Source organism: Talpa europaea (assembly GCF_964194135.1).
Source record: "Talpa europaea genome assembly, chromosome: X".
In the NCBI taxonomy this organism is placed as follows: Eukaryota; Metazoa; Chordata; class Mammalia; order Eulipotyphla; family Talpidae; genus Talpa; species Talpa europaea.
Window position 1 is genome coordinate 10,900,896 of NC_140081.1, and position 15,728 is coordinate 10,916,623.

At 39.4% G+C, this 15,728-nt stretch overlaps 1 protein-coding gene across 4 annotated transcripts in view; it reads left to right on the forward strand.

The window, feature by feature from the left end:
* CNKSR2 (connector enhancer of kinase suppressor of Ras 2) overlaps positions 1–15,728 on the forward strand; it is a gene marked incomplete at both ends in the record, with an annotated part of 238,038 nt that overhangs the window by 194,296 nt on the left and 28,014 nt on the right. For all 4 annotated transcript variants that reach the window (XM_084259165.1, XM_084259166.1, XM_084259167.1 and 1 more), the window contains 2 exons: positions 4,627–4,727; positions 7,341–7,887. In XM_084259165.1, coding sequence (XP_084115291.1) covers positions 4,627–4,727; positions 7,341–7,887 — 648 coding nt within the window. The remainder of the gene's footprint in view (positions 1–4,626; positions 4,728–7,340; positions 7,888–15,728) is intronic.

Sequence of the window (15,728 nt, forward strand, 5' to 3'; positions counted from 1 at the left end):
TAATTTTTGCACAAAGTGCAGCTGATTTTTTAAAATGTGCTAAGTAAATACAAAATTAAAAAAAAAAATGCCTGAGGAGGAAACAGATTAGTGAGAAAATGCTTGCTGGAGAAAGTGATCAGAGAGCCCAATGTCAAGTCAGCAGTGGAGAGGAGAAGAGATAGTTGATTCAAGAAAGTATTTCTGTGTGGGGACTTCAGGCAGCACTCTTAATTATGTCCAGGTGAAGTAAGCACCTGTCCTGCCTGAAATTACATGGTATTAAAAGTAGAAAACATCCTAGTACAATACATAAAGTAAAACATGAGGAAGTACAGTTCAAGTTCCTTGGGAATGAGCCTGGAGAGATTCCTTCTAAGCAGGGATGGGAAATGACTTTATGTTGGCTCTGTTGTCAGAACCGAGTCTCGAAAATGGGAGGGATTTGGAGCCAAGAAGTAAAAAAAAAAAAAAAAATTCCTGGGAATGCAAACAGCCTGCATACTTCCACAAATAATGTGGAAGCGCTCCCATCAAATCAGTGTGCCCAGGCAGCATTCTGCAATATGAGGCCAGTTATTAAGTCATATTTCTTCATTGTTCAAAGCTTTTACCTCACCTTTATTCTTTAATTGAATTTTTAGGCCTAAATTTGTGGTTTAAAAACAATACCAACCTTCCTTTTTAAATTTCTTTAAAAGGCTTAAACCTTTCTTTAAAGGTGCATAGAGAGTTTTTAATTTTTTGCAGATATAAGAGTTAGAAGTGTGGGCAATGGACTGATAGGAAGATGAATCTTTGAATAAAATCAGTTTGCATGAATAAGGAAGCTTGAATTTTCAGGCTTACCTTCTGTATTTTATCACTCAGCATTATTTTGAAGCTGAGCATGGTCTTCATTTTAGTGAATTTCCTTTGTCCTTGGTGCTATATAACCAAATCACATTATGGATGAAAGAACTGGTAAGTTATATCACATGCAAGTTCCAAAATGTGTTCATTCCCTGGATTCCTGCTGCCCCTGGTCTGCATGTGAGTATATATCTTAGTGCCTCCCGGAGTGTGGTAGACAATCTTAGACAGGAGGTAATAGTTACAATTCAAGCCTCTCTTGCTAAATACAGTGCAACCTGAATTTCTCAAATACTTTTTTTAAAAAGATTTATTTATTTATTTATTTATACAAGCACTGGGTACAGTCAGAGGCGCTGGAGGGTGAGAGAATTCACCAGAGCCAGAGCGGGGAACAGAACAGGCAGAAGGACAGAAGTACACTGCTGAGGGGAGCAGCGGGCGGCAGGAGAGGTCTGCGCGCCATGTGGGACCCTCGTCTGGCGGCCAGGGATCAAACCGGCGCTGCAGAGGCTGTGGGCAGCTTCACAGCCCAGTGCTCAACCGCTGCGCCACCAGCTGAGGCCCAATCTCTGAAATAATTTAGATTTCCTCATAGAGTGTATGTTCCTCGGGCTCTTTAACATAGGTCAGAAACTTACTAGCTTCCTACCTTTCTGCACGGATGATTAGATCTAAGTGTAGTCTCGGTAGGAAAGTATTGCATGCACGTGTCTGCTCCACACTTTTGTAGTTATTTAATAGCTCCTGAGCACAATTCTCAGTACAGAAGTTAAACTTCATACAAAATATAGCTCTTGGAGAATTGGGAGTATTTCACAAAAATACAAAGGAGTAACTGCCAAATGCTGTTTCTATTTAAATATCCAGGACAACTTGGAAATGACTCTGGCTTAAATATAAGTTTGGTGAATTGCTGGCTTTACAGAAGTGGGGTGGGGTTCTGTGGGGTTCTGTGTCATTGTTCCTTGTTGTACTTAGAGAAAACAGGGTCATACTAAATTCTGCCCAGATCACAATTTGGCTAATGGTCTGCTTATCATTTTTCTATATCTTTTCAGCTTGAAGTCAGATATTCATGATACATTATCTTCAGTTACATATAAGGATTTTGTAAAGCTTTAATCACATAAAAAATAGTAAAATGTATTTATTTGATAGTTCTAGATGAAAAAGTCATTTTTTTCTCAAATTATCCATTTGCATCATCATGAGAGGTAAAGGAGAAATTCTCTTTTAGTGATGGCACTGTTTATGCATGTTTAGTTACTTATAAAGTTAAATATCACTGCAAGAGACGTTAAAAGAATCCATTTGTTTTGTGCTTTATGGAGAGCTAGAAAAAATGAATTAATTTGCTCTTAGAATGAAATCAGACTAGTTTCAGCTTCTGAGCCACAGTAAGCCTGTAATTTTCATAAACCCAAAATGGGCTGACTAAATTTTTTACATACCCTGTTGTCTGGCCCTTCTCTTTCAAAGACACAGAGCTTAATGTGAAAATGAAGTTAATTTACAAAATGAAGTTAATTTCAGTCTTTTGTTTGGTAACCCAAGAAAACTTTAGATTGATGGTGCTTTTTAATAAACCCAAGAATTACATCAAATAGTGCCTAGAATTTGTCCTAATTTATCTAGGAAAGAGAAGAGAGAAGCTCCAAAATCTTTCTCGTGTAGTGATAGCTAAAGAGATCTTAATAACATGTCTCCTTCCCAGTGTGCTAACAAGAACCACTTGAGGTGCTAACTCCTTGAAAGCCCGAGTTATCAATGCAGACATCAAGGAGAAACACAGCACAGGTGCCACAGTTTCTGGAACTAGTGGGCAGGGTAAGAACAGAGTGCTCTTAGCAAGCCCACTACTTGGGGGTGAGACAGGGGTGCTTAGTCCCTTCACCTCCAGCAGTGATTTCATCGTAGTATTTCAAGCTCCCACAATACCTTGGCCACACAGCTTTAGAAATCACTTTTTGTTGCTAGAACTTGCTACAAGAAAAAACTATTGTCTTCAAAGAGGAACACAAGGTATTTCTCTCCTGTGTGATCTGGGTCAGATTATCCTGGCATGCTACCTACAAATACACCCAAGATCTGGGCATCCTCATATTTAAATTTTCAAATTGCAAGACGCTTTAACATATTTTACCTTATTTAACACCCTCACTGCACACACAGCTCTGAAAGGTGGTTATTAGCCCCTTTTTACAGGTGACAGAACAGACTCGGAGAGATTAAGTAACCATCACGAGAGCACAGAGACTGTAAGTGGTGCAGCCAAGAATTGAACCTCATCTGCCCAAGTATATAGTTCGGGGTTTTTTCACCAGCGTTTTCTGGACCCATTTCTGCACAACTATGTCAATTCATATTTGAGGGAAGGCTCAAATCACCAGCACATTCCAATATAAAAAAAAAACCAGACATGAAATTTAAATTAACAACTCCTAGCTTATCTTTTATATTTTCAATGTCCTTGTATTTTGAGGCCTGAATATAATAGACAATTTATTTTATTCCTGATGTCCATTGCTAAAGAATTTCAATTCACAATAGTCAGTTATAGAGCATCAGCAGGAGGATGAATAAAAGGATCGTAATATTTGCCACATTAAACTCTCTTGCTACGTCATACAAATCCAGTGACTTAGCCTTCACAGATTTAAGGCAAGACAATTTCCTAGTTCAAATTCCAGTTCTTCTGCATTCTGTTCAGCATATAGTAAAGACCTAATATATGTTAGCTATCCTTAAATGATATTAATCAGCACCACAAGGAAAATACTACAATAGGGGAATTCCTGGATGGAGATGGGTTCAGTAAAAATATGCATTGTGATTTTTCACCTAAACCTGAATATTAGTTAAGGCTTGTAATGTCTCTTGTGATTTAGGTTTTTATTAAACGAAAGAACTTTTTGTTTTAGTCCTTTTTCACCCAAAATTCGTATGGGTAATACTTCTAAGTTTTGTCTTCTGTGTCATGTAAAGAATTAACCCAACAGTTACAAGGCAATTGAGATGTTTGCAGAACAGATTCTGATTATTAGCCTTCCAGCTGTATTTTACTTCTTCAAAAATTGTATATCTCAAGAGTTCCTTCCCCTCCCTCTTACCTGAGGTCTGCCAAGTCACTTTGTCTGGCAGCTTACGCTTTCTGCCCTTTTAAGTAGTTCTAGAAGTTTGGAACTTGCAGCCCACATCACCAGATTTGCCCTTTTGCATTTGGCAAGAATCAGGATTTGCCATATGTTTCCAAGGAGAGGTGGGAGTATGGTGTTATAGAGATTCATGTTAACATGACTCTTTTGGAAAGAGTGATTGTTAGATAACCAGCAAATCGAAGCCAAAGAGAACTAAGAACATTATTTTTGGAGCTGTTTATAAAGTCTGTGGCAGTATAAGTACTGCTTTTCTTTAAGAATGCATCTTTAGGATAAAATGATACACCTTTAAGTGACATCATTCATTAGTCGAAGTTTCAGAATAATTTTGTTTGGAATCGGAAACATCCTAAATCTGATTCGTTTTCAATATCTTTTTTGTAACTCCTAAAGACTGTGGCTATATATAATTCTTACTTTAAAAGAAGGTTGGAATTGGGTGATTATACGCTTCCTTCCTCTTTAACACCTAGCTGAAAATAAAAGTTGGTGGGCCTGGGGTAGAGGGTGCTGGGGAGCAAGTTGTAGGGTTGGAATTTTAATTTTATTTTGTAAGCTGGTAGCATGTAATTCTGAAAATATGGCCAGAAATGTTTAGTAGAATGTTGATGTATCCATGTGTATGGATTTTCAGATTACTGGAGTGAGAGTGACAAGGAAGAAGCTGATACTCCGTCGACACCCAAACAGGACAGCCCTCCACCCCCCTACGATACATACCCACGGCCTCCCTCTGTAAGTTGCCATACGAGTGTACTTAATATCACATCAGATTCTTTGATCTGAAACATCCCTTTTTATGTTTTAAAAAAAAAATGTAGTGAAATTGAGTGTTAATGACCTCACATTTCTTAGGGAGGAAGAAAATAGGAAATGTAAAAGCAAAAAGGAATGACCATTTAAGGTTACAAACAAAATTTAACCAGGAGAAATAATCACCATGGATTTCAGGCATAATAAATATCTGACCAGCTTTATTAAGAAAATACACTGTCAGAGTAGTTTTCGTGGAAATAGTGACAATAAAAGGTGTTTCCTTAGGAAAAAAGATATATAAATTGACCTGTATTTACATTAATAAAGTTAATTCTTTTGTCCTTTAGAAGCAACTCATAAAAATTAATATTTTATCTGTATTGAACATGTTTGTCATTAGCTTTTTAGACAGCCAGGGGGTCTGGTTGAATGTGTGTGTTTCGTGGTGCCCCAGACTTCTTAAACCTGTAGAAATTACCCTGTGTATGGACTGTACTTTGATCTGTTGATGGGTAAACAGCTGCCCTGGTTTGCTTGTGACTACCCTGCTTTATGCCCTTTTCCCATCAGAATTATCGAGCGTGTCTCGGTAGTGTCCCAGTTCAGACTGCACAGTACCAGAAGAGTCAGTTCTGCCTATCTTGGGACTGAGTCTTCCACATAGGAAATAGAAGCTAGATTTAGGTGACAATAGCCAACCTAATTCCACCGCCCTATTACTCCAGGGAATTCTTAATAAGAAAGACATTATGCAAGGTATTGATACAATTCTCTACCACTTCTCAACTGTGGCTTTGAATAAGAATCACTTCTGGAACATTTTAGAAATGCCGATGCTCAGGCCAATCCATACATATTAAATCAGAATATTTGGGACAGCAGATAGCTTACTGGACCAGGCAGCCCGGTGAAATTTTTTGAGAAGAGGGACCCTTGCCTGTTCATCGGCATATTTCCATGGCCTCACAGAGCACAGGCACTTATTTACTGAATCAGTATTTCTGAAATAAATGAATGGGCGCTTTTAGCTGGTAACTAAAAGGAAAACCGTATTTTTAATGAAAATGTTTGATGACGGTGTCTCTTATCTAAGGAGCACGGGAGAAACATCAGGGAGAATGGAGAATTGTTCCCGTCTGTGTGCTCATTTCTTTAATAAATGCTGTGGTTTCCCTAGCACATCAGACTGCAGGGATGAGCTATGGAAATGAAACAGTGAAGTCAGTGACGAGCTGTAGTTTATCATATTTTTCCTCTTTCCCTCAAACTTCAGGAAAACTGCAGCTTCACCAAATAGCTCTTTAATTACACAATTTGTGAATTTTTTTAAAAGATCTATTTATTTATGCATACTGGGGTACAGGCAGAGGTGTGGGGGAGTGATAAGACCCACCAGAGACAGAGTGGGGAACTGAGCAGGCAGACTGACTGAAATACACTGCTGAGGGGAGCAGCGGGCAAGACAGGAGAGGTCTGCTACGCCATGTGGGTAGCTCCCTGGCCGGTGATCAAACTCGTGCTGCCGTGGCTGCGGATAGCTTCATAGGTTGTGTTTTAATCCCTTGAGCCACCAGGGAGGCCCCATCTGTGAATTTTAAGAAGGAAACTATTCACAGTGTCACTGACATGGAAAGATGAGCTAATGCCCACAGACGGTGACCCGTAACTTCCTCACCTTTACCAGAGAGACCGCACGCACATCACCTAAGCTGGACCTGTCTTGCCTGATACCTCTGTCCCGTGCTCAACCAACCATCGCACAAAACAAATCTGCCTCATCCTGCCAGAAAGGGCCTTGGACTGGTGTGTCCACCCCAGAGCTAGAGGAAGGTTGTCCCGCAGGGACGTCTGCAAGCCTCTCACAGCATTCACCTGATGCCAGTCCTTTTTCTTAGTTGCGCTTTGTGCTGTAACGTAAATTCCCAAACTCTAAATTCCAGTGATAAAATATCCCATTTTTCTTTTGTGTTTACGTACCCCGCGATCCCTACGCGCCAGGCAGATGCTCATCCCCATCAGGGTAGAATCTTATCCTGCCTGCTCTTTTAACCCCTTAGAGAGTGCCATCGAATTGGCAAGGCCAGAAGAAAGCATTTCCGTGGCACCCATAGGGACAGACAGTCTTTATGGAAAAAAAAAAGGAAGGACTCTGTCCAGTGATATCCAAAAGCCTCTCTCCTGGCCCTCACTCCCAAACTGCACAACATAAAATAATATAGATGTTCACGATGTGAAAATATGAATTTGGCAGCAGTTCTTCAGGATTTCAAATACAGAGATTTGTAAACTTTAGGGTTATTTTGGTTGCTGAATACTGCTTACATAAGCGCTCACTTTTTCCTGTGCTTTCATCATTGTAAAATTTTGCATCCATAGGTCAGATTTTTCATGAGAACCCAGTATAGCTGCATTTCAGTGTAGCCGTGCATCTCTTAAAATTCAATCTGGGGCCTAACTTTGAGACGTCTGAGAACTGTTGCCGGGTCATTAACTTGACCAGCAGATGTTACCTGGTAGCAGCCTAATGCGCGTGTGTTCTTTGGCGGTGGAAATGATATTCTGTAGACACTGACCTGCGGCTCCTTCCCACAGATGAGCTGCGCCAGTCCTTACGTGGAAGCCAAGCACAGCCGGCTCTCCTCCACGGAGACCTCTCAGTCACAGTCCTCCCATGAGGAGTTTCGCCAGGAAGTGACTGGGAGCAGTGCAGTGTCCCCCATCCGCAAGACGGCCAGTCAGCGCCGCTCCTGGCAGGATTTAATTGAGACGCCCCTGACCAGCTCCGGATTGCACTATCTCCAGACTCTGCCCCTGGAGGACTCCGTCTTCTCTGACTCCGCGGCCATCTCCCCGGAGCACCGGCGGCAGTCCACCCTTCCCACGCAGAAGTGCCACCTCCAGGATCACTACGGGCCGTACCCCTTGGCCGAGAGCGAGCGGATGCAAGTGCTAAACGGCAACGGGGGCAAGCCTCGAAGCTTCACTCTGCCTCGAGATAGCGGGTTCAACCACTGCTGTCTGAATGCGCCAGTTAGTGCCTGTGACCCGCAGGATGACGTGCAGCCCACAGAGGTGGAGGAAGAGGAGGAGGAGGAGGAGGAGGAAGGGGAGGCAGCAGGGGAAAACATAGGAGACAAAAGTAAGTATGTTGATGGAGATTCTTAGCCTGTGTACACAGAGTTCTAACTTTTCCAAATTTCTTGTTTTACGGTAATAGTATTTTATTTTCCCTAAATAATGGTCTTTCCGCATAGGAAGTTAGGTGCCTCTTGATGTCCTGCTTTCAGAATATCACTAAATTGGGGGAAAATGATGAGCAATGAATCCTATATCCCAGGACATCCATAGTAAGAGCAAATCATTTTGTTCTCCAGTCACTCATTGCCTTTTAAGGTGAATGATATTCATTTCTTTTTCTTCCTCCTCTTACCCACTTTTCTCTCACTGGCATGCATCATCCCTTTGGTCCACAGTCATTGCCTTCTGAGTTTGGGTTAAGAAACTATAAATGGTTCAAACAGGATGTTATCAGAGCCTTGGTTGCGTCAGTGAATACACACACACACACACACACACACACACAGAGTCACCATTCTACATATACAAATATAACTTCCCTTTTCACTGCTAGAAAATTCCAGGGGAAAATCCAAAAGGGTTTGTCCAAGAAGAAATTTCCCATAGCATTTTCTGTCCATTTGAAATAGCCTATTTCGTTTCTAGAAACCCATTTGCTGAAAGCATTTATCTGCTCTCTTGTTAAGTACGTTGATTGCAAAACTCAATTTGTAAATCAACTCTTAAGAGAGACAAGTCAATTAAATAACTTCTGTCTTGTTGGCATTAAGAATATGTTTACTGGTTATCGAGTTCTTTATCCAACATGCCATGCCAAGCATCTGTTTCTAACTAATGTGATTCACCAGGCCAGAAACCCAGGCTACTTTTAGGGAAGGGCTATAACTCAGTCGTTTCAGTAAGAAAGCACACCTAGGCCTGGCTCTAAGTCCTGAATGTAAAATACCAAAAATATATAGCTTAGAAAAATAGTATGAAACTATTTGCATCTCTTTATTCAAAACAAAGTCTGGGCCAGTTAGTGCAGATGACCTGAGTTGCGTTGATGAAACGGCTCATCTTGTCGCCCACAGCCTTTCATTTCTCTTTTTCAAGGATGCAGACAGACTATCCTTTGGCCTGCTTGACAGATAGATGAGACTTTGGCTACAAGATATATTAGTGTGAGTTCTGTATCACTACTGGTAAGACAACTGAAAACTCACAGGTTACCAACATGTCAATGTCAAATGGCTCATTCAAACTGAGAATCACTTTGGACATTATTAACAAGAAAATACACTGGATCTCCTCGATAATGGTGTGGATCTTCATGGCGTTATTTAGTGGGACTTAAATTATATCTTCCACCATCCACATATAACTATTGCTTATAATACAATTCATATGTTAAAACAGCTTGCATATGAAATGTATTTTAGTCATAATCTCCGTGGGGAGCATTATGGAAAGTACACTCTTGGGGCAGGAAGGGTCATACCATCTGCTACCTGCCAGGTCCTCCAAACATGCCCACGTATAGGAGATAATGGAAGAGTCTGGGAGAAATATCTAGGAGCCATGTTAGGCCTCTCTAGGAATTCTGGCAAGCATGATGATACTTTTATTATTATCATGATTACCAAAATTAATTGTTTTCTAAAATGTAAATAAAGATGTTAGATATGTCATTTCATCTGTCACCAGGTGCTGCACAACAAAGTGCATGCGGTTTGTTTAGGATTCTACAAACACTGGAAAAAGTGCTTCCATCTCTGCTGTTTTAAAATAAAGTGTGTTGAAATTAGGCACAACCTTCTGAAATAGAAATTTCTGTTCGAAAGCGTTCCATCACTGCCACAGGTGGGAGTCGTCGATGCTGTCTTTTTTGGTTAAGCTAAACACTTAACAGTCCCTGCTGGGTATTGCATAGGGAGGGCGAGCAAGGTGGGAGCATGTCCTGGGATCTGAATGGGAACCCCGGCCCTGTGCTCACCCCTCCTTCAGGCTTCCCAGTGGTGCCTGGGAGTGAGATCTCTAGCCAGATGACTTCCTTTTTTTTTTTTCTTCTAGCATGTCGTGTTGCTTGAATTTATTTTCAGCCATATAGATGCTCTCCTGAGTTGATGGCGTTTTTTCTTCCAGTTCCCAAATGAGTCAAATGGGTAGTTATTTGTACTTTCTATCTTCTCCAGTGGACTTTCTCTTTGTGGAATCATCATGATAAGGCTGAACAGTCCTCAGAAAAAAGTGTCAGTGAATTTGGAATTGCACATTTTGTCTTTGCAGTTCAGTACTGTGGGGCAGTCATGTTATTCAGTCAGATTTGCTTCACTAAAGATGGCCATGCACTATCTTTCAGAGCCCCCATGTCTTTCTGGGTGTTTCTCCATAAGTCTTGCCACTTTATGTCTTTTTGTCCTTCAGACCATTCTCACCAGAGCAGTGCATTTCATGCTTGCCTAGAAGATGCTTCTTAGTAAAATATATCTTGCTAACATTGGTTTTTCCTTGTTACTGTTCCTAATCTTTAGGAGTGTGCAGTCTGGTGAACCCTCATTTGGGAAACATCAACTCTAAAATCAGTGTTTTCGAAAGAATGTTCGTGGGTCTAATTAAGGGATGTCGTCGTGTTCACGACTACCCCTGGTTGGCCGGTAGGACTAAGTATATTCCAGGCTGCTTATTCAGATCAAGCTGTTTGGTGTTATGTCAACCCAGCAAAAACTCTACATGGGAAGGGCGCTGTGGCCATCACAGCCTCAGACTTTTGGCACACCTCCAACACGGAACATTCTCTGTGCTGCTGACCCATCGGCAGGCAGCCATGTTTGTTCAAATCAGAGTCCAGCCGCACTATATTACTAAGTGTCCTGCTTGAGGCCAGTATTTGGTTTGACCTACTAAGGTGAATTTGTACTAATCAAGTACAGACCTGCAGGGGAAATACGTTTCGTGTCTCCAGCTCTAAACATTTTTTCTCAGTTTACTACGAATAGGCAGAAGGTGTAATGGACGAAAACATAGAAATATAGCCTGTCTTCTGATTTAAGGGTGAAGAATTATGCCTTCAACCAAACCCCTTATCATTTATATTTACCTTAACTTTATATGACATATATTGCATAATATTTAGGAGTTTACAAAGCAGTCTAAGGAGCAAAATACACCTGAATCTGTGACCTGTCTTTTTACTTTCTTTGGAGGTGTGAAATTTGGCCTTGCTTATGAAGTATAAATTTAGCCTTCTTTAGAACAGACTTCAATATGTGTTCTCATGGTTGAACTGTCTTTTGTCTTATTTTGAAATCCAATTATTTAACTGAGTCACACTGTGGTTTTTCTCGGGCTGAACTCATTTTAGTCTAAAATGGATGGTACTAAAAGTACACAGATGAGACCTGTCTTGTTTTCCTTTGACTGAAAAGTCAGCTCGCATATTAATTATCCCGACCTACTTCACTGGCATTTGGGAGAAGACAAGTAATTTCCTATTATCCCAATTAGCACTTTCAAAGCTTTCCGAGGTGTGGGCCTTATAATACCTTAGATAAATTGAATTATAAATTATGTCAGCCAGTGCAACTTCCAAGGCACATAAATCATAAAATTATGCGACAAAATGTAAAGATAATACTTCATTCAGAAATCATCTGCCATAACACCAAAATACTGTATTGACTAATGCAGCTTGAAGTCTGCTTGGAACAGCTTTCTTTCCTTTGCCATGCGAGGCAATTTAGACAAGGTTTTTGAAAGCTTTATCCTTTAATCCTGCTGATTTCCCTCCTGGCAGTACTCTTCACTAGTCATATGCCCTTGGTACCTCCACTTACTCAATGAAGTCATAATGTGCTCTTTTTTCATTGTCTCAGAGATAACCTACCAGTATTCTCACTTAATTTACACGTTCATCAGCTTGGTCTTAGAAATCCAAAGCAAAACCTAGGGTGTTTATTTTTTTGTTTTTGTTTGTTTGTTTTTCTGGGGGGGGGGGTAGATAAAATCTGGTAGCTTGTAGCTACAATACACATGAAGTTGTTTGATGGGTATACTTATTGATGCTTTCCAAATGAGATCTGCTAAGAAATATATTTTAAAGTTATTTTTAAAAATCAAACATCTTTTGCATAGTAGGTAACTCAGGAGCTGCTCAGTGGCCTAATATCTTAAATTTTGTAGGTAGAGAAGCTAGAAAATGACTACCAATACAGTGCAGAAGAACATGCATTAATCCTGTTAAATCTCTTACGGATCCTAGAGTAATTTCCTGAAGAGTTTCTAAAAGTCATGAATTTTATTTTTAAGAACACGCAAGTGGGAAGTGTGTGGGCAAGGGGAAGCTATTCACAGAATATGAAATTGTTAAAGGAGAAAAAGGAACAACTTGAAAATAAAGAAAAATTTTGCAGCACTTATCAGTTTTATTTATTATTAAGATACATTATGCACAAAGAGTTTGGAAGAGCATAGTCATAATAATATCTATAATTATAGTTCAGATCTAAAGGGAGTCGGTGGAAAAGGATATACACAATGTGAATGTAAAAGATGTGTGTTAGAGTCAGAGGGAGAATAGCAAGAGAACCTTCAATATGTCACGCTTGTGAAGTTTAAGGGTCCCTTCCTTAGCTGGTTAAATGATAAGTATATATAAAGAAAGAATGCAAAGAACTGTAAAAAGTAGTAAACAAATATTCTCTCAATTCCATGTTGTTTGACTTTAGAAGAAGGACTGTTAGGGAGACAGTCTTTAGCACTGAAGACTAGATACATGATCGAGCTATAATTCTGATGTTTGTTACAGGTCAGATTTTTAATCACAGCTCCCTAATTTTTAGCTCAAATAATGAGAAAAGGTTACTATTTGGCTTACACATTGAGGAAAAGTTACAGGACATTCAGAAGTAGGGCTGTTCTGGAGTGCAATTCATGGCTTTATGGGGTCAGAGCTCTCAGTTAGCTTTTCTGTAATGCCCACAGCTCTAAGCATCGCTTCTTATAAGACAGCATCCAGAGAGCCGAAGACCAGGCCCAGTCTTTAGTCCTTTTCTGTAAAGTCAAGGCAAATCTTTCCTGGATCCCTCCAGCACACTTAGCTCCATAGTTCATTGGCCAAGATTGCATCACATGCCCTAAATGGAAAGGGAAATGGAATGATTATTGATAGTTTAAACTAGCCTTGATTTGTTTTTAAGATTATAAAGAAAAAATATACCCAACAGCTTATTATTGCTTTCTACAAGAGCCTCTCTACTGTTAATATGTTATGTTTTCAAATACGTTTGTCCAAGTAGTGTTTCTGTCTACCTACTTACCTATCTGCCTGTGAAAATGACCTCAGATCACATCACATCTTTTAAAAGTGTTAGCACTAACAAAATGTTAGATAACTAAAAGGGAATAAATATTATGTAATCCTGTGAATATATCAAGCTACATATGATTATTGTTGATTTTGAAATGAATAAGCATGCTTTCCTATAAATGCTAAGTAGAGTTTAGAATACAGTCTTGAGAAATATTCCTCACTTCAAACCTTAACTTTGCCGTTCCGTCAGTCTTAAGTGGCATGACTGATCAAGTTCTTTCACAACTCCACATCTCAATGTCTTCATTATTAAGTCACAGGGTAACAATAACTGCCTTTTGAAGTACCAGGATCACATGAGGTAATGCCAAAAAGCACTTAGTTTCCATATCTGACACATTGTAAGTCCGTCCAATGAATCTTACAATTATTCAAGTTACGTAGATTTTATGCAGATTTGGATTTAGGCAAAGAAAACAATTACAATACTCAGTTAGGGAATTACTCCTGGCAAATTTCCCTAGCATTTACCTGATGATATGGCCTATCTTTGTTCACTTCCAGCTATTGAGTTGGACCATGTGAATTGTGGTTTTAGTAGGTCAAAATGATGAAATGTCAGCAGTTTCATATAGATATTAGCCATGTTCTGGGAGCTAAAAATAGAAATGTCCTTCGTGTCACATTCTTATCACTCACTACTGCTTTCCTTTTTGACTTCGGACAATTGGAAATTCAAATGAAACCTTGTATTCCAAATAGCAATAGCCTTATATATATTTATTGAAATATGCAATTACTGACCTTGCCATTCAGGTGTAATTCAAATTCCTCCCTCTACCCTGACATTACAATCTGATCCAGATACCCTGTTTTATATTCTTCACACCTTTATCACTGTGATTATAATATCAAATACTGTTCATTACTTTATACAAGCATTTTAAGGGCAGAGATTTTATTCCTGTCTTGTGTTCCCTTGGCCCATAGAGACCAGGCACTATGGAATGAATTAATAGAGTGAGTGAATGAATAATGGTTACTCCCTTTGTCACCATATTCTTTTCTATTTTATTATATAATAGTTAAAGCTAAAGTTATTATTTTATCACTATGACATACGGCAGGAAGCAAAACATTGCAGAATTCTTCATTTGGGGGATTTTATAAAGGGAAGGATATGAGTGCTTGTGTTCAGTGTACCCTCTTCATGCTGGGCACCACAAAGCTGGGCTGCTAATTACTAGAGACACTGTTCTTTGTATCATGGTTCATTTATAGTCACTATCTGTATTCATGAATCCATTTTCTTCCTGTTTTACCCCCATTTCAAACATGAAGGTAACAAAAATTTGACATGTGAGATCAGTTCTTTTTAGAAACCACATCTTCCAGCACCACTAAGGCAGTTGTGTTTCCTAAAAAAATATGCTCGGTTCATAGTCCTACGTCTCCCTTGGAAGTCACCCATCACCTAGCTTTATCTTTATTCATTCTTAAAGCATGCAACTTTACTGCAATAAACATAATTGTAACTTGTACTGTATGGATGCAGTAGCCCTGCATCAGCCAGGAGTGTTAGTAAGTAATAAAGCCAGATTTAAATGGCAAAAGAATGAAATCTAGATACTAGGATAACACCAGCAGAAGAGATGGCCAGATGAGAATTAAAGCACATATGAAAGGGTGACAGCCCCTTCACAGTATAAGTTAGACAATTTAAGATTTATAGTTTATTTGATCAGACAAGATGATTAGTAACACTAATATTAAAACTGCTTGTTGTTTTGTTTTGTTTTTTAAAGATTTATTTATTTATTTATACAAGCACTGGGTACAGTCAGAAGCGCGGGAGGGTGAGAGAATTCACCAGAGCCAGAGCGGGGAGCAGAACAGGCAGAAAGACCGAAGTACACTGCTGAGGGGAGCAGCGGGTGGCAGGAGAGGTCTGTGCGCCGTGTGGGACCCTCACCGGTGGCCAGGGATTGAACAGGCACTGCAGAGGCTGCAGGCAGCTTCGCAGCCCAGCGCTCAACCGCTGCGCCACCAGGGGAGGCCCTGCTTGTTGTTATTTTAACACATCGAAAAAGAAAAGTACAGTCAGTCCTCAACATGTATTCATTCATATTCTTTCAACAGACATTTATTTATTTACTACACGCCAGGTACTATGTGAAAAGTGTAGCTGGCATTTCCATAAGACTGTTTATAACAAAAATTCGTAAATTACCTTTAAGAAGTAAGAAACATCTTTCTTTTTGGTAACACAAAAATGAGCAAATAATTCAAAATATGCAGCATCTTTGTTACATTGTGCCAATAATTTTCCCTAGCAATAAATTTATAAAATAAAAATGATTCTTTGAGAGATGGCACAAGATATTCTGTTTTCATTTTAAGGTACTTATGGCTTATATAAAACTTACAAAATGAGATAGAATCAGATGAGATCACTTGTAGAGCTATTTCTGACTTCACTCTTAAACATATGGTTGAGATAGGTGTGTTCTCGTTACTCAGCTGTACTGATTAACACAAATCAGATATCTAAAAATTTTTATTAATTTGTACTATAAAATTAGGTATAGTTTTCTCAGTGATCAAAGAAATAT